The sequence below is a fragment of the Myxine glutinosa genome, chromosome 11, assembly GCF_964187855.1.
Source record: "Myxine glutinosa chromosome 11, kmMyxGlut1.1, whole genome shotgun sequence".
NCBI classification, from domain to species: domain Eukaryota; kingdom Metazoa; phylum Chordata; class Myxini; order Myxiniformes; family Myxinidae; genus Myxine; species Myxine glutinosa.
In genome coordinates this window covers 119502991-119526811 of record NC_136271.1, presented here as the reverse complement: position 1 = coordinate 119526811, position 23821 = coordinate 119502991, and the positions used below count along the sequence as shown (strand labels likewise).

Sequence of the window (23821 nt, the reverse complement as noted above, 5' to 3'; positions counted from 1 at the left end):
TGTGAAACACAAACAAACCGATTGTTAAGATGATCATCAAATATCGAAAGCATCGACGTTATGTCTCTTCCAACAATACGGTACGTATAGGCCTGAAGTGTTATGACTCATTTTCGGGCCGCTTAGGACAAATTAAGTCCAGGTTTCTTTATTCAGTAGCGTATTGTTTTAGTAGTATCGTTTTCATAATAATAATAATTATATAGCAAATATAACCATAATACTTTAATCCCAATGTCGTGAATGGAAGGTTAATGGATTGAAGTGGTGTATGGTTCATGATCAGTGATGAGCGGTGTTCGGCACTAATATTAATAACCGAGGAAGTAAGGAATTTGCCTCGGTTTTTTTATGGTAATATCATTTTCGAAATAATGACAACGTATCGTTAATATTATAGTAAATCTAATCGTAACACGAATCCCTTCATAGTGACTGCAAACGTACTGGAAGTTCAAATATATCAGTTTTGTGTCTGTTACGTCATTATGTCTATGATGTCATTACGACGGCTGAGTCCACGACCAACATTTTAATTTACAAGTACACCGGCTGACTACGAGAGTGCTAGGAAGTACCATTCATCTTTGGGGTATATAGATTACAGTCGATCTATGGTCGGGTCTCAAGAACATTGGGTGTGTGTTCATTTACCAAGTTTTTTGTGGAGAGATTGCCAAGTGGTTTAAGCATTCGAGCAAACACTCCATTCAAAACCGTGAAGGAATGGCTGGCTTGGCAAGCGCTAGCTAGCTGCTTGGTAAATGAGCACAACACCAACTCTTGTGGGGTATAATCTAGATTACAGTAGACCTTCCCTCAGTTCTGCAAGTAAAACTTACCTGAAGGATGTCGGATTCCTCCAAGTTTCTTTGTTTAATGTTATAAACAGCATCAGCGACTGTTTAAAAAGCTAATCATACGTGTTTGTGGTTTATAATATTTTACAAGTTTGGCTACGCCGCTATTAGACTTTTGGTCTTGTTTATTCAGCCACTGGTTGTACTGCATTAATACCAATAATTGTAACAAAGTGCAAAAAAAAAAGTTTAACTTTAGTTCAAAGCACTTATATGTTGAACCTTATGCAGCAGTTCAACCTTCTATCCCGAAAATGTCTGCTCACCATATGTCATCCCTTTACACCCTGCACAGCTGGCACGACTTACATATTTGGTCGAAGTGGTGGCCTTATCACATACGAATGGAACCCGAACGATCGGCCAAGCACCCGCGCCGATCGTCTTGCTCTGGGCTTCAGCACACACACGTCCAACACAGTGCTCGTTCGCGTCGACAGTGCCCAGGGACTTGGCGACTTCCTCCAGATACATATTGTAAGTCCCTTCTTTCTGTCCTTGTGATTAAATCATGTAATCTCCATCACTCTATGCTTCCCACATTCACATCTGAAACAAGCGTTACGCCTAGGTCCCCCGTCGGTGAAGTGATGTGAGTTGCCAAAGTGGAAGACGCAAGGCAGCCATCTTGGATTTTGACGTGGCGACCCAATTTTCAATAGCGTTCTTCCTTATGCGTAGTTCTACCCACACACCAGATTAGAAGTTAGTAATTCGTTTATTTTTCAAGATATTTCGCTCACAAGGTTCAGACATATATATGGTGGCGGCCATCTTGGATTTTGACGTGCCGACCCAATTTTCAATGGCGTTCTTCCTTATGCTTAGATACACCCACACACCAGATTAGAAGTTGGTACTTCGCTTATTTTTCAAGATATTCTGCTCACAAGGTTCAGACATACATGGCGGCGGCCATCTTGGATTTTGACGTGGCGACCCAATTTTCAATAGCGTTCTTCCTTGTGCCTAGGTACACCCACACACCAGATTAGAAGTTGGTACTTCGCTTATTTTTCAAGATATTCCACTCACAAGGTTCAGACATACATGGCGGCGGCCATCTTGGATTTTGATGTGGCGGACCAATTTTCAATAGCGTTCTTCCTTTTGCCTAGATACACCCACACACCAGATTATAAGTTGGTACTTCGCTTATTTTTCAAGATATTCCGCTCACAAGGTTCAGACATAGATGGCATCAGACATACATGGCGGCGGCCATCTTGGATTTTGACGTGGGTTGCGCCCACACACCAAATTAGAATTCGGTCCTTCGCTTACGCATGCACGCATGCATGCACGCACATCCACACACACGCACGGACGGACGGACGGACGCACACACGGACCAAGGGGAAACCATAGTCCCCCTTTCGTTCCGCAGTGCGACGGGGGACAATAATTTAGTCCGTTTTATTTTTCATTCCCTTTCTTGTCTGTTTCTGTTTATGTTAACTCATTAAAGCACAACCGTTTTGTCAGTAACACCACTAATGCCACATAGCCCTGTATGAGATAATTATTTCACTAAATCAAATTACTTTATCAGATTGATGAGTTGAATTATCTTTGAGAATTTCCTTTTGCTTGGTAGAAAATTCTGATTGGGAAGATTATTAAGCATCTCTAATTTAATGGCATTAAACTTAGCGTCCCGTCTGCGAGACGTCTATGAGAGTTTCCTGCTTTGATTACCTAGAACCAACACTGTATAAAAAGCCTGGTGTTGGCTTAGCGGTTAGGGTGCCGGCTTGGGATCCTAGGATCCTGGGTTTGAATCCCGGTCGATCGCTGAATTAACACCAGGGGGGTTGACTCAGCCTGTCATCCTTCCGAGGTCGGCAAATTGAGTACCAGTTCACTGGTAATTCCCTGTGTGTTGCAAGAGGCAACTAACAGGGTTGGCGGCAGGAAGGGCATCCGGCCATAAAACATTGCTTCGAAAAGGGGACCACGGTACCCAAAAAAGGCCAACCCCTGCTCTGTGGGGAAAATGGCCTCCAAAGGCGGTTCGACACAATAATTTTTGCTGTATAAAGCATGGCACATCGTTCCAAATTAATCTTAATATATTTGTTCCAAACATTGCATTGTCGGAATAGTCCACTAAACGTGAAAGTGCTGCTCCATGCAGGGTTTAAAAAAGATCTGATAAGATTACAAATTTTCCTTCTTAATGAAATGCAAGGCCCTCAGACGGTCCTTATTCTTGATTAACTGAAGGACAGGGGAATCATGATGCAAGAAACATTCAATTCAAACCGGTCTCTTTTAGATGTGGAACTTCTCAAATCATTAGCATTTGTTCATGCAGAGCCAAGGCCAATTACTTTGTGTGTGAATGAAATTCCAAAATGCTGTCGCCTCTTCGATGAGACGGATGTGAGATTACAATATTCTATACAGTGTATTCGTTGTTCTTATCCATGGACTTAGTGTACTACTTCAACGGCTTTCTGAGTACAGGACAGAAGGTTTCTTTCACATTCTAAAAGCTCAAAAAAGCCTGATCACATCAGATGTCAGATGCTATAACCATTCTTCGAACTGATTAGTATACTTGTCTGGGGCAACTACACTTAGAACTGATTAGTATACTTGTCTGGGCAAACCACACTTAGAACTGATTAGTATACTTGTCTGGGGCAACCACACTTAGAACTGATTAGTATACTTGTCTGGGGAAACCACACTTAGAACTGATTAGTATACTTGTCTGGGGCAACCACACTTAGAACTGATTATTTTACTTGTCTGGGTAAACCACACTTAGAAATGATTAGTATACTTGTCTGGGGAAACCACACTTAGAACTGATTAGTATACTTGTCTGGGGAAACCACACTTCGAACTGATTAGTATACTTGTATGCAGAAACCATACTTAGAACTGATTCTTATACTTGTATGGGGAAACCATACTTAGAACTGATTAGTACACTTGTGGGGAAACCATACATAGGCTTGATTAGTATACTTGTGTGGGGAAACCATACTTAGGTTTGATTAGTATACTTGTATGTGTAAACCATACTTAGAACTAATTAGTATACTTGTTTGGGGAAACTTGGGTGGAAGAATACAAGCTTCTGTCCTGTATTTATCAGGATAGCCAAGTTGGTTGTGTGTTCGCTGCTAAGCTGTCTGTCTGTTCCTGGATTTGTTGTTTGGACTCTAATCCGAATAAAACTGCCACCTGGTGTCGAGCTTTATGTGACACTGTCTTATAGAGCAAGCCATCCATCAGAAGGAGATGTAAAATGTACTGTTGGGTTTATGTCTTAACATTTTTATGTTTTTAACTGATCAATAATTCTTCGTTTATCTTTCTTCTTCATTCAAAGACACACACACACACACACACACACACACACACACACACACACACACACACACACACACACACACACACACACACACGCAATATAGAAGTCAAATCTTTATCATATGTTTCATGCAACTATTCACCTTTCCAGCTTCACTCAATAATAAAACAGTTTTAGTTGGAAGTGCATAGGGATCGCTTTATTTAACATCCATTTGGTTATAACCGCATTGACGTTCCACACTCAATAACTAAAGATCATAGATTGGAATAGTAAGGAGGGTGATGTTGTAATGGGAGAAAAGAGCTGCTTGTGTATATGTGTTTCTAATAAAATATATAATGATCTCCACAATCTTTTTCATTATAAAATGCCACCTTGAGTGCCCACGAGCAAAGGCCATCACTCGGCGTGACACTGAAAGGGAGCCCAGCTTGATGGATGCATTTCTTGACTTTCATTGACACTGGCCTGATTGACTAATTTGTGGAATTTTGGGGGCACGTGAATATGCATTAAAAATAACTCCATGATGTAGTTCCATTCAAGCTCATGGATTGGTTTGAGTAGATCTGAGGTGCAGATTTTTTGGTAGAATCTGGAAGCAAAGTGTGTTGGTATTATACCGAAGGCGGTTTGAGGAGATGCAATTTGCGGCATACGAGGTGTGTTGAAAGGCAATACCTCCTCTTCTGTTTTCTTCAAGCCAGGTAAAGATATGCAAATAAAACAAACACAGATACTAACATCAATGTTTATTCTACCGTGGTGCATATTTATTTCCTATTTATGGAAGCGAGACATGGGTAATGAACGTAGAGCAGCAACGAAGGCTGGAAAGGGTGGAAATGCGAATGGTTCGACGGATGTGCGGAGTATCGTTGAGAGAGAGGAAGACAAATGATGAATTGCGAAAGATGATGGGAATAGAGCCTGCGATGGATGCTGTGAAGAGAAATAGGTTGAGATGGTTTGGTCGTGTGTTGAGGAAGGATGAAAGTGACTGGTTGAGAAGAGTGATGGAAATGAATGTAGAAGGAAGTAGAGGACGGAGAAGACCGAGAAAGACTTGGCTAAAGATGGTGGAAGAAGAAATGCGGGCAAGGGGGTTAACAAGGGGAGATGCAGAAAATAGGGCAAGATGGAGAAGATTGTCATGGGGACCGCAAGGCTAACCCCCGCTCTAGCAGGGAAAATGGCCTTAAAATTCCTGTTGTTGTTGTTGTTGTTGTTGTTGTTGTTGTTGTTGCTGGTGCATATTTATTTCCAAACATAATCAGCACTGTGGTCCACACATCTCTGCCAACGTTCAGGTAGTTTGGTGATGCCGTCACTATAGAACAGTCCTGCTGACTTGACTGGCACTTTACAGCATGACGTCATCGTGCTTCCCTCTGCCATATTGGCTAATGTATCACCGAGACGTCCATTGTCGGAATCACATACTTCGCACCCAGTGGCAGGAAGAACTAATATGTGAACTTCGCTTTGTTTCAGTCGAATATCTTTACCTGTTTGGGAGAAAAAGGACAGGAGGCATTACATTTGAACACATCCTCATATATGTGACTCTGCAAGTCGTAGTTTAATCGTGCAGGGATAAATCGCTAGTTAATTTGGAAGTAATGTCATTTTAATGTAGTATTTAAGTATTGTCTTCATTGTGCTGTATTCCTATCCAAATGAATTATTGGGTCTATGGAAGCTAAGTGCAATTATATAAATCATCTGTGCCACATCGCTACATAAAATGAGCAATGTTGTCCCCAGATTTTATCTTCAAAGCCAGATCATTCTGGACAGTTAAGACCTAGTTAGGGTTAGGGTTAGGGTTAGGGTTGTTGTTAGGGTTAGGGTTAGGGCTGTTGTTAGGGTTAGGGTTGTTGTTAGGGTTAGGGTTAGCGTGAGGGTTAGGGTTCGGGTTGTTGGGGTTAGGGTTAGAACTAGTTTGAAAAAGCTGCTTTGGCCTGATGAATCTCTTACCCAGCAGGCTATTGTAAGAGCACTTCTTCCTTGTCATTCATCGTAGGTTGTGGGGTGGCATCAATGGCTGAGGGCATGGCTTTGCCGCTGATGCGGTGCCCTCTGTATGTTTTGGCAGTAATTGTCCCCCGTCGCACCGCGGAGCGAAAAGGAGACTATGGTTTTCCCCTCTGTCCGTGTGTGCGTCCGTCCGTCCATGCGTGCGGAGGGTCGCCACGTCAAAATCCAAGATGGCCGCCACCATGTATGTCTGAACCTTGTGAGCGGAATATCTTGAAAAATAAGCGAAGTACCAACTTCTAAAATGGTGTGTGGGTGTATCTAGGCATGAGGAAGAACGCTATTGAAAATTGGGTCGCCACGGCAAAATCCAAGATGGCCGCCACCATATATATGTCTGAACCTTGTGAGCGAAATATCTTGAAATATAAACGAACTACTAACTTCTAATCTGGTGTGTGGGTGTATCTATGCATAAGGAAGAACGCTATTGAAAATTGGGTCGCCACGTCAAAATCCAAGATGGCCGCCTTGCGTCTTCCACTTTGTCAACTCACATCACTTCACCGACGGGGGACCTAGGCGTAACGCTTGTTTGGAATTTGTTCAGGGTGCCGATGATACATACTGGAGAAACACAAAACAGGGTGCCGTGAAACAAAAAGCCTACTCTTTTGGAAGCACACCATGTGATCTTAAACGTCCACAAACTACTAGGTGCATGGGTCGCCCAGCCCGAGGGATGGCACACACATTGATGAATCACCCTGCTTGTGCAACACCTGGCAGGATGACCGTTTATAGCTGGGTCGTGATTCGAAACCTTTGAGGCGAATGTACGTACCTCTAGGCCATCTGCCAACCCTGTAGGAGCACTCATGAAATCCTTCTGAGGTCATCTCATCTAGATTCTGGAAGAGATGAACTTATACAATGTGTTGTGATGTCCGGATGTCTGTCCAGTCGGCCTTCCGTCCTTTAACTTACTGGTATTTTTACTACTCCTCCCTTATCACATGGTTTATTGTTCTGAAACTTCACAGATGACTATAAGCCACCATCCCGTACAATTGATTGAGCTTCGACTTTTCGATTTCGGATCATGGGGGCTCCCAACTTGCCCCTCAATCTTCAGATCCTTACTCATTCCCTATATACCCACTGATTGCTCTGAATCCCGAAACAACCCTTCTACTTGATAGTTCGCAGGATCGCTCAGTCTTAGTGTTTTCGATTTCATATCAGAGGGCATCCCAGGGGATCAGGGGGGCTCTCCAGTGGGTCCCCTCAAATCAGCAGTTGTCTGAACTACAACCTCAAGAGATGCCCACTCAAGGCTATTTTATTTTTTAAGTTTTAAGAGAACAATACACTGTTTCCACTACATTATCTATATTATAATAGGCGAAGGTGATTCTGTCTGTCTGTCCGGGGGTGTGGCTTACTCCGTTGAGAGAGTAGCTCCACCCATTCTATGAGGGGCTTCGAAAACAAATTCTGGGAGAGGCTTCATATAAACAAATATCCACCATTTTATTAACTCGCATAGCTTTGAGGCCTGTTTTGTAGGCCCGTGGTGTTTGCTCTCTCTCCCAGTTTTATTTCAAACCAAATTCGATATATCATTTCATTTTTCACAGTCGCTAACATAGTTTTAGACTCCGAGGAAGAAAACGGGAAGAAAATCCGATGAAAGTTTCCGTTTATAGAACGAAATGATTCTCAAGGGCCTGTAACTTCAAGGCCATTGAGTCTCTCTCACGCCTTTATCTCCAATCTAACTCACCATCTGACTTCATTTTTATCGATGGTTTTAGACTCGGTGTCAGCAATAATTGAGAACATTCAGACACACGCTGGAAAATGCAGAGATATATTTTTAAAAATCGCGTCATGATGTATCATACACTGCCCAACATGACACAGACGGCAACATGTCGACATATATAAAAAATCGCTTTTTCTTTTCCGTTAAGATATATTACTTTTCCGTTTGATGACAGTCATCACAAAAACGTCAACAATGATTTTGACATATATTTCTTCGTTTTTATTTCATTCAACATTATTATCCGGAAGTAAAGGTTCACGTGTTCATTTCACGTGTGCAAAAACAAACTCCATTTCACGTGTGCATGGACATGAAACACAGACGGGAAATTGCGAAGAGATATTTCGTTCGAAGCAATTGTACACCGCCCAAATAAAAAATTTCACCGATAAACCGAGTGAATTCATTGAACGAATTTCATCGAATTTCACCGAGTTTCAGGAAATTACCGAGAGATATTTCTATGTTTTTATTTTATTAGTTACTAGCAGAAGTACCCAGCATTGCCGGGTGGGGGAGGGGGGAAGGGCACGTACACTTTAAACATGTATATACATGTGGTGTAGTGGCTACCGCTGGGTTTTCACAATCGCCTTGCACCTATCAAGGACGCGGAGCGATCACCATGCCGGGCTCGTCCAGGACGCCCGGGCAGGCTCGCCCTCAACTTGCCAGGCCGCAGCCAGGACGCTCGGCCACGCCCCCTCTCGCCTTTCCTGGGCAAACGCTCCGGGATAATGTGTGTATATATATTGCTGCCCGATAAACGGGCTTTTCAGAGTACCTGAGTGTTTTGTTTGAATAAAGCAACTCGGACGAATTCCAGCTTTTTGTCGCGTCCATTCTTCCGATCGACGTGGGAGCCCGAGCTCCTTCATTGGTGACCTACCGACATGGACACGGCAGTGGCCCTTAAACTGCCTACCTTCTGGGAGGCTCACGCGGCGGTTTGGTTCGCACAGGCGGACTCCCTGTTCGCCCTGCGAGGCATCACGGCCGATGACACCCGCTTCCACCATGTGGTAGCAGCGCTCGGTTCAGCCACCGCGGCCCGCGCCCTGAGCCTCCTCAAGAGCCCGCCAGCCGCTGACAAATACGGCGCGATTAAAAAGCTCCTCCTCGACGCTTTCGCCCTCCCATCGGCGGAACGCGCACGGCGCCTGCTCAACCTGCCCGAGCTCGGCGACACGCGCCCTTCCGAGCGAATGGACTACATGCTTTCGCTGCTCGGCGAGCACTCTCCGGCATTCCTGTTCCAGGAGCTGTTCCTCCGTCAGCTGCCTAGCCCGGTACGCCTCGCCCTGGCAAGCACGACGATCACGGATCCCCGTGCCCTTGCCAGGGAAGCCGACAAGATCTCCGCCGCAGGCCAGCGCATCGCAGCAGCGACCTGGGGCCCACCGCCGTCCGACGCAACACCCATGGCGCCCGAGCACCCGGCACGGTCGACGACCGAACTGCCGACGCAATTGGCGGCCGCTACACCGAGCCGACCACCTCCAGCACGACAACCGGGGCCTCCACCTGACCAAGCGTGGTGTTACTATCATGCCAGGTTCGGACAGAAGGCCCAGACATGCCGACCCCCGTGCACCTTCGGCAGGCCGGGAAACGGCGCCCAACTGAGCGTCATACCCGCCTCTGACCAGGACAGGCAGTCCGCGGTTTGCGGCCCCTCCTTGGTTGCGGCCAACGGATCGGCCATCCACACCTTCGTCCCGCGCAACGTCACCCTCTGCTTCGGCGGCCAACGCTTTGCTTGGACGTTTGTAACCGCAAACATGCCCATGGCTCTGCTAGGCGCCGACTTCCTCTGCGCACACGGACTGCTGGTGGACGTCCAACGGCGTCGTTTAATCAACGCCGAAACCTTCAGCTCCCTGGTATGCACATTGAGCAGCTCCGCGCCGACCGAGCTGGCATGCGCCCTCCCGGCGGCGAACGAGTTTGCTCGCCTGCTCACGGAGTTCCCACCCGGGCCGACGTTTTCGGCCGTCGCAGTACGGCATGGGATCGAGCACCACATACCAACCACGGGCCCGCCGGTCTACGCCAGAGCCCGCCGCCTCGACCCAGCCAAGCTCGCCGTGGCCAAAGCCGAGTTCGACGCTTTAGAACACCTCGGCATCGTGCGGCGCTCCGATAGCGCGTGGGCTTCGCCACTACACATCGTCCCAAAGCCAGGGGGCGGCTGGCGCCCATGTGGCGACTACCGCCGCCTTAACGACGCTACCACCCCCGACAGGTATCCGATCCCGCACATCCAAGACTTCTCCGCCCGTCTGGCGGGACGGGTCATTTTTTCGAAAATTGATCTCATACGGGGATATCACCAGGTACCTGTCAGGGCGGCCGACGTCCCTAAAACGGCAGTCATCACGCCGTTCGGCTTATTCGAATTCTTACGGATGCCGTTTGGTCTCAATAACGCGGCTCAGGCGTTCCAGCGCTTGATGGACGGCGTGCTGCGTGACCTGCCGTTCCTTTTCGTTTACCTCGACGACATCCTCGTCGCCAGCACGTCCTGGGCCGAGCACCTCCTCCACCTCCGAACACTGTTCGGGCGCCTCAGCGAGCACGGCCTCATCGTCAACCCGGCCAAATGCCACTTCGGCACGACGGCCGTTGATTTTTTGGGCCACCACATCACCAAGAACGGGGCCGTGCCGCTGCCAACCAAGGTCGAGGCCATCACCACGTTCCCGCGTCCCCGCACCATAAAGGCCCTGCAGGAATTCCTGGGAATGGTGAATTTTTATCACCGCTTCGTGCCCCGCGCTGCTCAACTCATGCGGCCCCTCTACGAAGCCCTCCGGGGCAAGCCGGCCAAGCACGACATCGCCTGGTCCGCAGCAATGGACGCGGCCTTCCAAAGCTCAAAGCGGGCCCTCGCCGACGCAACACTGCTCGCTCACCCGGTGCTCAACGCTCCCATCGCCCTCACCACGGATGCCTCCGACTACGCGGTGGGCGCCGTACATGAGCAATGGGTGAACGGGGTTTGGCAGCCACTCGCTTTTTTTCAGCCGGCAGCTCCGGCCAAACGAGCTCAAATACAGCACGTTTGACCGTGAGCTCCTCGGTCTACACCTGGCCGTCCGCCATTTCCGCCACCTCCTGGAGGGCCGACCTTTCACGGCGTTCGTCGACCACAAGCCGTTGGTTTACGCAATGGCCAAGGTCATGGAGCCGTGGTCGGCCCGCCAACAGCGCCACCTCTCCGCCGTGTCGGAGTTTACCACGGACATCCGGCACGTCGCCGGCAAAAACAACGCCGTGGCCGACTGTCTTTCCCGGGCCAGCGCGAACGCGGTCCACCTGGGCGTGGACTTCGCGCTTATGGCGGCGGACCAAACCACCGACACCACGGTGCAAGCCCTCCGAGCGGCAGACACGGGCCTCCGCCTGGCCGACATCCCCTTCGCGGACACTGTCCTGCTCTGCGACGTCTCCCAAGGCCAGCCTCGCTCCATCATGCCCGTCACCTGGCAACGCCGCATCTTCGCCTCCCTCCACGGCCTTTCCCACCCGGGCCGGAAAGCTTCCCAGAAGCTGGTGTCGGCGCGATTCGTCTGGCACGGCCTTCGTCGGGACGTCAGCGATTGGACCAGCACCTGCACAGCCTGCCAACGGGCCAAGGTCCACCGACACACCCAGGCCCCGCTGGCACCTTTCACCGTGCCCGAACGACGTTTCGACCATGTCAACGTGGATCTGGTGGGCCCCCTCCCCCCGTCACGGGGGTTCACACACCTGCTCACCATGGTGGACAGGACCACCAGGTGGCCGGAGGCCGTTCCCCTCGTCTCCACCACCACCGCCGACGTGGCGCAGGCTTTCATCACCACCTGGGTCGCCCGCTTCGGCGCACCGGCGAACATCTCATCAGACCGCCGACCACAGTTCACCTCCGAGCTGTGGGGCGCGGTCGCCCGCAACCTGGGGGTCAAGCTCCACCGTACTACGGCCTACCACCCCCAAGCAAACGGGTTGTGCGAGCGATTCCACCGCTCCATGAAGGCCGCGCTTATGGCCGGCCTTCAAGACGGCGGTTGGGCCGACCGGCTGCCGTGGGTCCTTTTGGGCCTCCGCACGGCCCCCAAGGAGGACCTCCAGGCATCCACCGCCGAGCTTGTCTACGGCCAGGCGCTACGCGTCCCGGGCGAATTCGTGCCCGACGCTACCAGTCCCTGGTCCGCAGCTCACCAGCGCTAGGACCTCCAGGAGGCCGCCCGACGGTTTGCCCCCGTGCCAACATCCCACCACGGTGACCCGCAGTCCTACGTCCCCCCAGCACTTCGCACAGCGGAGTACGTTTTTGTGCGTCACGACGCACATCGGGGGCCACTCCGGCCGCCGTACGACGGGCCGTTCCGGGTCCTGCGACGGGACGACAAGTCGTTCGTCATCGACATCGGCGGCAGGTCGGACCGGATTGTGGTGGACCGCCTCAAGCCGGCGCACGTGGACGTCGACCAACCACCACGGGTGGCCCTTCCGCCGCGGCGAGGCCGCCCCCGTCCACGGTGCCCCCCACTCGACCGCCCACCACCACACCGGACCCCCCCCCCCCCACGACCCGCCAGGGGTCGCTTCGGCCGGGTCATCAGGACCCCCCTCAAATTGACCCTGCCGGTGCAAGTCGATTCTGGGGGGACGTGTGTAGCGGCTACGGCTGGGTTTTCACAATCGCCTTGCCCCTATCAAGGACGCGGAGCGATCACCATGCCGGGCTCGTCCAGGACGCCCGGGCAGGCTCGCCCTCAACTTGCCAGGCCGCAGCCAGGACGCTCGGCCACGCCCCCTCTCGCCTTTCCTGGGCAAACGCTCTGGGATAATGTGTGTATATATATTGCTGCCCGATAAACGGGCTTTTCAGAGTACCTGAGTGTTTTGTTTGAATAAAGCAACTCGGACGAATTCCAGCTTTTTGTCGCGTCCATTCTTCCGATCGACGTGGGAGCCCGAGCTCCTTCAGTGGGATGTGGGATATATACATGTGGGACCTGTGTACGTGTGTGTGTGTGTGTGTGTGTGTGTGTGTGTATGCGCGTGTGCATATATGTGTGTGTGCATGCATATATGTGTGTGTGTGTGTATGTGTATATATATGTCTGTGTGTGTGTGTATGTGTATATATATGTGTGTGTATGTGTATATATATATATATATATATATATATATATATATATATACATATATATATATATATATATATATATATATATATATGTGTGTGTGTATATGTGTGTATGTGTGTGCATGTGTGTCGATGTACATGTGTCTGTACGTGTGTGTGTGTGCATGTATGTGTGTGTATATATGTGTGTGTGTGTGTGTGTGTGTGTGTGTGTGTGTGTGTGTGTGTGTGTGTGTGTGTGTGTGTGTGTGTGTGTGTGTGTGTGTGTGTGTGTGTGTGTGTGTGTGTGTGTGAATAAGAGAGACAGAATTGTGAGGAACAGAAATGAAATAAACGAGATGTGTTTGTGTGTATGTGTATATGTGCGTGTGTGTGTGTGTATGTGTGTGTATATATGTGTGTGGGTGTATGTGTGTGTGTGTGTGTGGGTGTGTGTGTGTGTGTGGGTGTATATATATGTGTGTGTGTGGGTGTATATGTGTGTGTGTGTGGGTGTATATGTGTGTGGATTACGGTGGAGCTTAATTTTTTTTTTTAAACTACATTTTTATTTTTGAAAGTCTTACCACCTTAATCTGTTCCATATAATATAGAAACACAGTATAAAACGTTTGAGCACTAAATTATTATGTTTAGGGGTAGCTCAATGGCCGCAAAAATTATGAAAATTATAAAAATTCAACGAATTACGAGTATATCAGACTATATCCTAATTTATTTTAAACAACACACTTGAACACAGTATTTATTTTTGAACACGTTAATAGTGAATTCTTTGTTCAGTTTCTGACAGAGTTCATAGTATCAGTCTGACAATGTCCAGCAAACCCCAAATTTATTATTTTCATGGCATCCCGGACAGTGTATGTTTTCTGCTATCAGGGTACATTCTGCGATGGTTCTCGACAACTTGCAGCAGGAATTGCAGCTGAGTTTCATCACGGGTTATCAACCCACTGTACTTCTGAATGAGTGCCACTCCACGTTCAGCGTAGTCATTGACAACTTTTAGAGAGTTGACTGTTTCTGCAGCCTGCTTGTAGTCGTCTCTGTCATCCCACAAGTCCGGATCAACCACGAGAAATCCATCTGGAAGTTCCATCATTCGCAGAAGTTTCATTGACCTTGCTGTGACGAAATCTTCCAAGTTCTTGTCCTTGAATGAATCAAGAGCAACAGTGATTCGCTTGGAATGATCCTGATCTTGGTCTTCTTCATTCTTCATGGCACTCACCATCAGTCTCTTGGTTGCCGAACTGACCCGTCTGTCGAAGAAAGCCAAGTTAACAAGTTCCTGTGACAAGTACCACACGTGATTGGAAAACTTGCGTGATGTTGACTTTGAGATGGCTGGATGGATTGATGAGTATTCAAGCAGTGACTTCAGCAGCAGCAGGTCACTGTAAGGAGCACCTGATGCTTGAGGCGCAGAGATCCAGGCTGTCAGGTACACACGTACTGTGAATACACACACATCACGTAATCCTCTCTTTTCTGCAGGAGTCAGTTTGAATTGAGCCTTGAACATCCAGATCTTGAGACAGTATATTATTTTGGACATCCAGCGGGCGTGGTGCATTGCCCCGGGTGACATGAATCGCACTCCTCTGGCAGGAGCAGCACCGAGAAAGACAATCACAAGTTCCAAGAATTCTTTATAATCATCTCTCGGCTAACTCTGTTCAAGATGCTTGTTGGCATAATCGATAGTGCCTTGCTTTATGTCTTCCACTAGACTTGCCATGTCATCAGCTGCAATCCTTGTTCATACTTGGCCGTGTCTATGAATCCCCAGTATTCCTGGAAGCGTTTGAAGAGTGGAACCTCAGGAGAAGATTTGGCTCCCAATCCCATACACACTTGGAACACTGCACCAATTATCAATTCCATAATGTGATGCCTGCAAGCTAGTGACAAGAGCTCCTTCTCAAGCTTCTGCTCTAGGAGGACACAGGCACCAGCGATCCGACCAGTGTTTGAGCTGGTCGTGTCAAAACACATAGCTCGGATGCTGTCGGCTACGCCCCAGTCTTCAATGGCTCCAAAGACAGCAGCAGCCTGAGCCTCGCCTGTTCCAGATGGAAGCTTGGCAACTGTGAGTAGCTGAGAAACTCCTTTCCCTGAAACCAATACTGGCAGGCGATCAACCTTCTCTTTTCCAATTAGATCAAGGATCAGTTTGCCGTCCCAGTGAACAACAAGGGGAACGTTACCCTGAAACTCCGCCTTTATATTTGCAGATCTCTGGACTCGGTGTTGTACTCTTTGTCGGTGAATTGAGTCTCTGTTTAGAGCAAGTTCATCATTGTTTTGTCCCAAGCTTTTGGCAGTTTCTGCTATAACAAAAACGGCTTTGCGGTCTGACACTTTTGTGCGATCTAGAGCGGCTGCGAGTTCTTCAGTAACGACAGTTTTTCGCCCCCTCTTTCTTTTTCGTGTCTGAAATGTGATGCCTCCAGCAGCTCCCTCACTTGCATTGTCCCCAGTTTCCATCTTTTCACTATCTTCTGCTGAGCTGTTTTCAGATTCAGAACCAGATGAAATCAGTTCAGCTGTAGAAGCTGCTAACTGTTTCATTTGCTCCATTCGCTGTCGCCTGGCAAGCATTTCCTCCTCTATTTTGGACGCCGTTTTCTCCTTCGCAGCAAGCTTTACATCTACTCCAGCCAGCGACCCCCTTCTTCCCTTTTCTCGCTGGGCTAACAAGAAATCCTTGTCTTCTTGTAATACTGACGTATTGGTCAGAGCATCAGCGTGAGAGACATCAAAAAGGTCTTCAAGCCTGGAAACAAAAGCCGACTCTCTCGCGAGTTGAGTTGGTGACGTTCGCGCTTTGTTCTTTTTCAGAAGACGCCATTCTTCAAATGTCTGCTCAAGCTTGGTTTGGCAGTTTTGATGAGCTCTCATCGGGATTCTAGCTTTCTTCCAAAAGTTAGCTATTTCTGTGATGGTAACATCCGACGATTGTCTTACGGTCTCCTTCAGATCGAGATGGTGATGTAGGAAGAATCCAAGAGCCATACGCAATGATGGCAACTTGCTGCCACTTAATTCAGTCACAGAGTCGCCAAGGAGATACAACTTGGTTTGAGATCTTGTTGCTTTTTCCACAGATGACATTTTCAATCAGATATGAATCTGAAAGAAATAGAACATAGCATTAAGAAATTAAGAATCAAGAAAATTCAAACAGTTCTATTAATAACTGAGCAGTGAGCACAATGCCTCAAGCAATTACACAAACATACTGCTGCAACAGTGTTGCAGCTGTTGCTTAGTCAGCATAGTCAGTCCATTGAGTACAAACAGTAAACAAGTCTGAACATGTCTGGAATATAAATTCATGAAAAATTTGCATTATCAATTTATCAGCAAAACAATGGGATTCGGATGATTGGTTGGATAATAGATATGAACCTGTGAACCTGAACCATGAAATAGATATGAACCTGACTGTTCATATTGGTCTTTCCCTCGCGGTCCCTCTGTGCTGTCTTTCCCTCGCGGTCCCTCTGTGCTGTCTTTCCCTCACGGTCCCTCTGTGCTGTCTTTCCCTCGCGGTCCCTCTGTGCTGTCTTTCCCTCGCGGTCCCTCTGTGCTGTCTTTCCCTCGCGGTCCCCCTGTGCTGTCTTTCCCTCGCGGTCCCCCTGTGCTGTCTTTCCCTCGCGGTCCCACTGTACTGTCTTTCCCTCACGGTCCCTCTGTGCTGTCTTTCCCTCGCGGTCCCTCTGTGCTGTCTTTCCCTCGCGGTCCCACTGTACTGTCTTTCCCTCGCGGTTGTCAGCTCTTTCACGAGCCTCGATTCAGTATAAAAAAACAAACAAAAAAAAAACAGTTGAACCACAATGATTATGCTTCTATAATCTGTGATAATATTGTTACAGATCGCGGTTTAGATGTTATGATGACCGAGCGGTGGTGTATTACCGCGACCTAACAGGATCCCCGACTCACCCGATTCCACCCCAAACGTTGGCCGGATCGCACCGCAGCTAGTCAATGAGGGAAAAGACGAAAACGACGCAATGCAAAGAGGAAAACGAAGGCAAAGAAAGGTTTGGAAATACTACTGAATTTATTGACTATTTACACACAAGCAAAAAGAAAGCAGTCACGTTTATTTACAAGCACATAAGACGCAGGTGACACAGGGAAAATACTAGCTTACCTACAGTCTTAATTAACCCAGGACAGAACAAACAAAAGGCAGACTCACGCGGGGAATGACAGGAATGGCAGGAGGTGGATGGCTGGAGGTGAACGCTTGGTGGAGCCAACGCGGAGCTTGGCGGAGCTTTGGTGGAGGTGAACGCTTGGTGGAGCCAACGCGGAGCTTGGCGGAGCTTTGGTGGAGGTGAACGCTTGGTGGAGCCAACGCGGAGCTTGGTGGATTGGTGTGACGGGTTTGCTCTCCTTCCCTCACAAGCTTCAGGACTCTGTCTCTCTCTTTCTTAGTCCCACCCAGTCCAACAACTTCCTCTCTTGCTTAGTCCAACTCAAGGCCTTCCTGTCTTCTGATCTCCTCCCTCCTCGACTCCTCACCGCAACCAACGCAACCACTGACCGCCACCACCGACTCCTCACCGCAACCAACTGACCACCGACTCCACTGACTGACTCTTCACGACTCTCTCTTGACGACCAACTCTTTGTGACCAACTCAAAGTGCATCTCCCCTGGGAACACCCCCGCCGTGGGTTATATAGGCCCCGCCCCTTAACCTTTTCGAACCTCCCCCAAACGTTCTCTCCCCGCCCTCTCAAGCCAAACCCCTTGTTCATGGTTGGTCGAGTGGGGCTGGCTCACTCCTCCCCTCTCTGACGAGGTGGGGACCCGCCTTCCTTCCCCCAACCCTGCCTCGTGGTCAATGGCGGATGAAGGGAAAACCGCCCAACATGCAGTTGGCAATGCGAATTGCAATTGACGGAAAGGGGGGAATGGAAGTGTTGGGAGTGGGAATGAAGGGAATCTATCTCTTTCACTGGTGCAATGGAGTACTTCAATTAATGGGAGACACAGCCTTACCCTAAAACACAGAATAAGAGATAACTATCAACAGGGGTATTCTATTACTTGGCTGACGTGTATGCTTGTGGACTAATTATGGGATGCCCTTTCACCTTTACACAGCTCCGGAGGTAGGGGGGCGCAGAATAAACAATAATAATAATAATACACAATCAAAAAATATACAGTCCTCATATCCGCAACACTGCACCCTCCTCCTCTTAGGCACGACCCGGGCCTACAACTTTTATTTTTAGTGTGACACGTAGGTGTAGTTCCCTCTACTTTTAAACCTGACCCTGAGTGCGACAGTTTTAAAACATAAATAAATGTGTCCCGCTGCTCCATTGCACCCTGCCTAACAGACTTACGCCCACAGTTAACCGAATTGCGGAATGGTCTTCAAACTATACACTGACGGTGGGAAGCATTATTTACAATGACGCTATTTTTGTTTACAAAATTAACCCAGGACCTGTGATTGTTCTTTCTGGGGGGGAGACAGTCTGCTCTGCATCGACGCACCATGAAAGCACCCAAAAACGCACCAATACACACCCAAGCACCAATCGGTGCATTCACCATTGTTCATCAATAAAATAAAGCCAACAAACCCAAACCCTGCAGGTGTCTCTTGCTCTTCGGCTCCCTCTGCTGGTTATTATTATTTTCCTGGTGTTGTCATCTTCCCTTGCTGGCGGCCTATTTGCAATAAAAGAATGCACCTAACGTGTCCGTTTTTATTTTATTTATGGCCCACAGGGGCCGACTACGTGTGGTTCACCTGTGGGGCATCGGTGCCCTGTGGCCAAGGTCCGCCAGCAAGATTTCGGGCCCTCATGGCCGGTTCCAGCAGAGGAGCCATGCCCCAACCCATGGGGTCCATAAGTGGTGCTCGGCCACAGACATGTGGTCCATAATGTGGTGCATCGATGCAGACAGCTGGTTCTGGGAATTTCGGGCGCACAATGGCCGACCCACGCACGCTCCCCTCGGCACCCAATGGCGCACAGGTCATGTGGGAGACAAAAGGGGAAAGACAATTGAGCGAGGGGTAAGGTCACAAGGGTACACATCAATAAGGCAATGCAAGGCGAAATGCGTACGGAGGGCGAAGTGAGAAAGCTCGTCCCTACCGTACGTCACCCCCCTGTCACCTACCCTACCCTTGCCCTTACCCCATATGTACAAAAATCTACACATTTACAAATTCGTCACTACTGTCACGTCTTCCCTATATTTCCCCTATACCAAATTCGTCTCCACAATCCCTCTACTTCAAAATTTGCCATCACCAAATTCATCATCAATCCTCATAAGGAGGCAGAGATGGAACATCAAAGCACAATGTCACACCCACGTCATGATGCGTCTCACCATCCAAACATTTGCACAGTAAAAATAACAAAACATGGCATGGTGCGGAGTACCTGTCACCTCAGGTGAGTGGATGCAGATGGTGCGAGGAGACTTCATCCTAACTACTTTCTAAATGACATTAACACACTTTACATTACCCGGGGTCTTTCTCCTGCCAAACCATTGGCCCACTTACACTATGGGTTCTAAAAACCAATTCCCATTGACCAATCTGTGGTGCTTCTCAATTTGGGGTCTCACTCCCCCGATTCATCTCCCGGTGCCCTCGCACAATTTCTGGGCTGCGACGTGTAGCTCTCCCAGCAGGTCTACCCACCTGCACACCTCCACCACTGTAGTTGCCACCCGAGCTTACCTAGCTCCTCACCCTAACCTAACTAACTGGGGACAGCCCCTCCTGGCTCTGTCACCCCATGGTGCCCTCTGGCACTGGGCTACCCGGGTCCGTCCTCCGGATCCTCGGGCCCCATCCACAACAACTACTACCGGCTCCCAGAGCCCACCTGCGGCCTCACCTGGCCGACATCCTCACAGTGGTGGAGTGCCCAACCAACTACACACACTAACAGGCTACACGCCCAGCCATTTCCACAACACTAATGCACCCATCCAAAGACCATTCTTTCACCCGCACCACAGATGCCAATATCCAACCACAATTTACCTGTACCCTCTACCTAACACTTACACTACCCGCCCCGGGTATCCGTGATGGGGGTCCACTCTTCCCCCATTCACACCTTCGCACCATCCACTCCACTCCACAATTTCCACCATACTCACTCCACGACCATCCATTCCAATACTCCAGATATTCCACACTACCATTTATTCCATACACCTGTCCTTCATTCACCTGTCGTTGCACACTTGTGCAATCCTACCTGGTGCCACCTGCACCCTCCTCCTCTTCCTGGACCAGTTGGTCAACACAACACACAATCACCACTACTCCCTCATACACTGCTCCACACACCTGTTCAGTTGCACACCTGTGCAATCACACCTGTTCAATCCTCGAACACACGGCATCATCTCAGCTAACTACTCCCCTCTGAAACTTGCGCTTCCCAGTCGTCCCTTTAAACTATTGCGCACCCTCGTCATTATCATCCACACTAAACTACCTGCGTCCCCACTACAGGTATCCTTGTCACTAACTAACCTTAACGTCACCTAATGTCATCTTCGCTAGATCCCTATCAATATAACCTAACCCACCCGGGCTAGTTTTCACTGCCATACACCCCATAAACTATAGCTCCTTTGCCCCACGTCTGTGAGGGATGGTGGATTTGCCATCCCACCACATCGGGGGTCTCTCACTATCAATTTTGTTCGTCCAGATTCCAACCAATTCAAAAATTTTCCATTTACTGCCAATTCTACCCACTATTATAAATTTCGTATCAAATCACTATCACTATCATCATCACAGTCCGCTATACCCTCGCCTCGGTGCGTCGTGACATCATTAAACTCGGCTTCGTAAAGCCGAGCAATGAATTCGGGTGGTTTGGTCGCCTGCAGGTTGAGTCCGTCCGGCTTTCGGTTCAAGGGAGGTGGTTTGGTTGGACCGAGGCTCCACGCACCATCTCGGCGCGGCACCTTGCGGTCCCGGGCCCGATGGCTCAATCTCCCCTGGTCGGAACCCCGTCCCCACGAGGGGGCACCGTTCCGCTTCCTCCCACTCGCCCTTGAACCGGACCGGTCGCCTGGCCCGACAAGGCCCGGACTCGACCGTGCGGGGCGGGGCCAAGCCCGAATCGGCAACGACGCTTCGAAGAGAAGCGACGCAGCTTCGATCCGCGCCGGGCCCTGCATCCAACAAAGGGCTCCTCGCACCGAGTGCTCGCATCGGCTATCCGTCACTCTAACCACTAACCCGGTTACCGTCGATGCTTTACTTGCATGCTTACAAGCATACGCTACCCCTTTCACCCTCACAAAACCTGGCGTTCCAACGCCGTCCGTACATTCCACCAACGCTCTCCCTGTTACACACCACACCTCTCGCGCACACTCTTGCGCACACTTTGGTCCACACCTCTCCTCCGTTACGTCCTCCGTAACCCTCACCATGGGCGTGCACTCTTGCATCCACCCACTAACGCGCTCACATGGGCTCTCCCACACCCGCGCCACCACCAATTCAGGTGTGCTTCCTCGCACACGTTCCACCACCACCTTACTCTCCGTGTCACACTCCGTACACCCCGACGTGCATTCTCGCTCGCACTCAGTTTCACACTCGCGCTCCGATGTGCCCTCTCGCACCTGCGCCATCACCAACTCACTATTCGTGTCACACTCCGTACACCCCGACGTGCATTCTCGCTCGCACTCGGTTTCACTCCCACACTTTATAACACACCCACTCGCCGACGCACACTTTTTCCTCCCACGCGTGCCATTTCCACTCACACGGGACCCTTCACCAACGCCCGGATGCTTCCTCGATCCCAAGCGCGCGAAAATTCTTTTGTCGCTAAACATCCTCTTACAAAATCTACCCGCACAATATACAGCACGTCTCACCTTCGGGGTTCTTCTTCCTCCCTGCTCCAAAACCTGCAAACTTCCATTTGGATTAGCGAGTACAGCATCAGGATGTGCATTTAGACTTTGAGCAATTTCCATTCCTTCCTCCGATTGTTGCTCTTTTGACTTTAAGTCCCCGGTCTCTCCAATTTCAACTATACCCATAATTTCTTTGTTCACCTCGACGACCGTTGGCTTTAATAAAATTCCCTCTACCTCATCGGTCGCCGGCTTTTCCAAACCCCGGGTCGCGATTTCTACCCCCGTCATTGTACCCGTGCTTTCCTCCGCTTCGCTCAACCAGCGCTTTTCGACCCGCTTTACCTCCTCGTGCACCCCTGGGACCCTTTCGCCCAACTTGCGGTCTCTGTCCCTCTGCTCCCTTTCCTCCCTATCGGCCCTCATTCCGTTCGTTGTTGCTTCAATTTGGTTACTCAACCGCTCACTGTTAGCCCTCATTCGCTCACTATGAGCATCCATTTTTTTCATCAATTGGTCCATAAAAAATCGCATGTACCCTGGTATCTCCGGCTCGGCTGCCGCGACCACGTGCGCAGCGCAATTTGGTGCTGCTTCGGTCACGGGCGCGGCAAAATTTGGTGCCGCTACAACCACGTGCGCGAGGACGCCATTTTGTGCGTCTGATACTCCCTCAACCGCCTCCTCATTGCTCCCCTCCATTTGATCCTGGGTTACTCCTAACCCCTCCTCTAGCTCTCCCACCGGCATCCCGTCGCCTTGACCAGCCATGGCGCGATTTCAAAATTCGGGTTTTGCTTTAAAACAAAACAAATTTCGTCCGCTCCAAATTTTGACCAAATATTTTTTTAGATGTTTTAAAAATTTGGTTCGGGCCCCGAATCTCACTCCCAGACACCAATTGTTACAGATCGCGGTTTAGATGTTATGATGACCGAGCGGTGGTGTATTACCGCGACCTAACAGGATCCCCGACTCACCCGATTCCACCCCAAACGTTGGCCGGATCGCACCGCAGCTAGTCAATGAGGGAAAAGACGAAAACGACGCAATGCAAAGAGGAAAACGAAGGCAAAGAAAGGTTTGGAAATACTACTGAATTTATTGACTATTTACACACAAGCAAAAAGAAAGCAGTCACGTTTATTTACAAGCACATAAGATGCAGGTGACACAGGGACAATACTAGCTTACCTACAGTCTTAATTAACCCAGGACAGAACAAACAAAAGGCAGACTCACGCGGGGAATGACAGGAATGGCAGGAGGTGGATGGCTGGAGGTGAACGCTTGGTGGAGCCAACGCGGAGCTTGGCGGAGCTTTGGTGGAGGTGAACGCTTGGTGGAGCCAACGCGGAGCTTGGTGGATTGGTGTGACGGGTTTGCTCTCCTTCCCTCACAAGCTTCAGGACTCTGTCTCTCTCTTTCTTAGTCCCACCCAGTCCAACAACTTCCTCTCTTGCTTAGTCCAACTCGCCTTCCTGTCTTCTGATCTCCTCCCTCCTCGACTCCTCACCGCAACCAACGCAACCACTGAGCGCCACCACCGACTCCTCACCGCAACCAACTGACCACCGACTCCACTGACTGACTCTTCACGACTCTCTCTTGACGACCAACTCTTTGTGACCAACTCAAAGTGCATCTCCCCTGGGAACACCCCCGCCGTGGGTTATATAGGCCCCGCCCCTTAACCTTTTCGAACCTCCCCCAAACGTTCTCTCCCCGCCCTCTCAAGCCAAACCCCTTGTTCATGGTTGGTCGAGTGGGGC

At 49.5% G+C, this 23821-nt stretch overlaps 1 protein-coding gene across 1 annotated transcript in view; it reads left to right on the top strand.

Annotated features, from left to right (window-relative positions):
* LOC137436928 (neurexin-1) overlaps nucleotides 1-23821 on the top strand; it is a 1559617-nt gene that overhangs the window by 1181735 nt on the left and 354061 nt on the right. The window contains exon 16 of the mRNA XM_068131164.2: nucleotides 1156-1337. Within this exon, the coding sequence (XP_067987265.2) occupies nucleotides 1156-1337 (182 nt within the window). The remainder of the gene's footprint in view (nucleotides 1-1155; nucleotides 1338-23821) is intronic.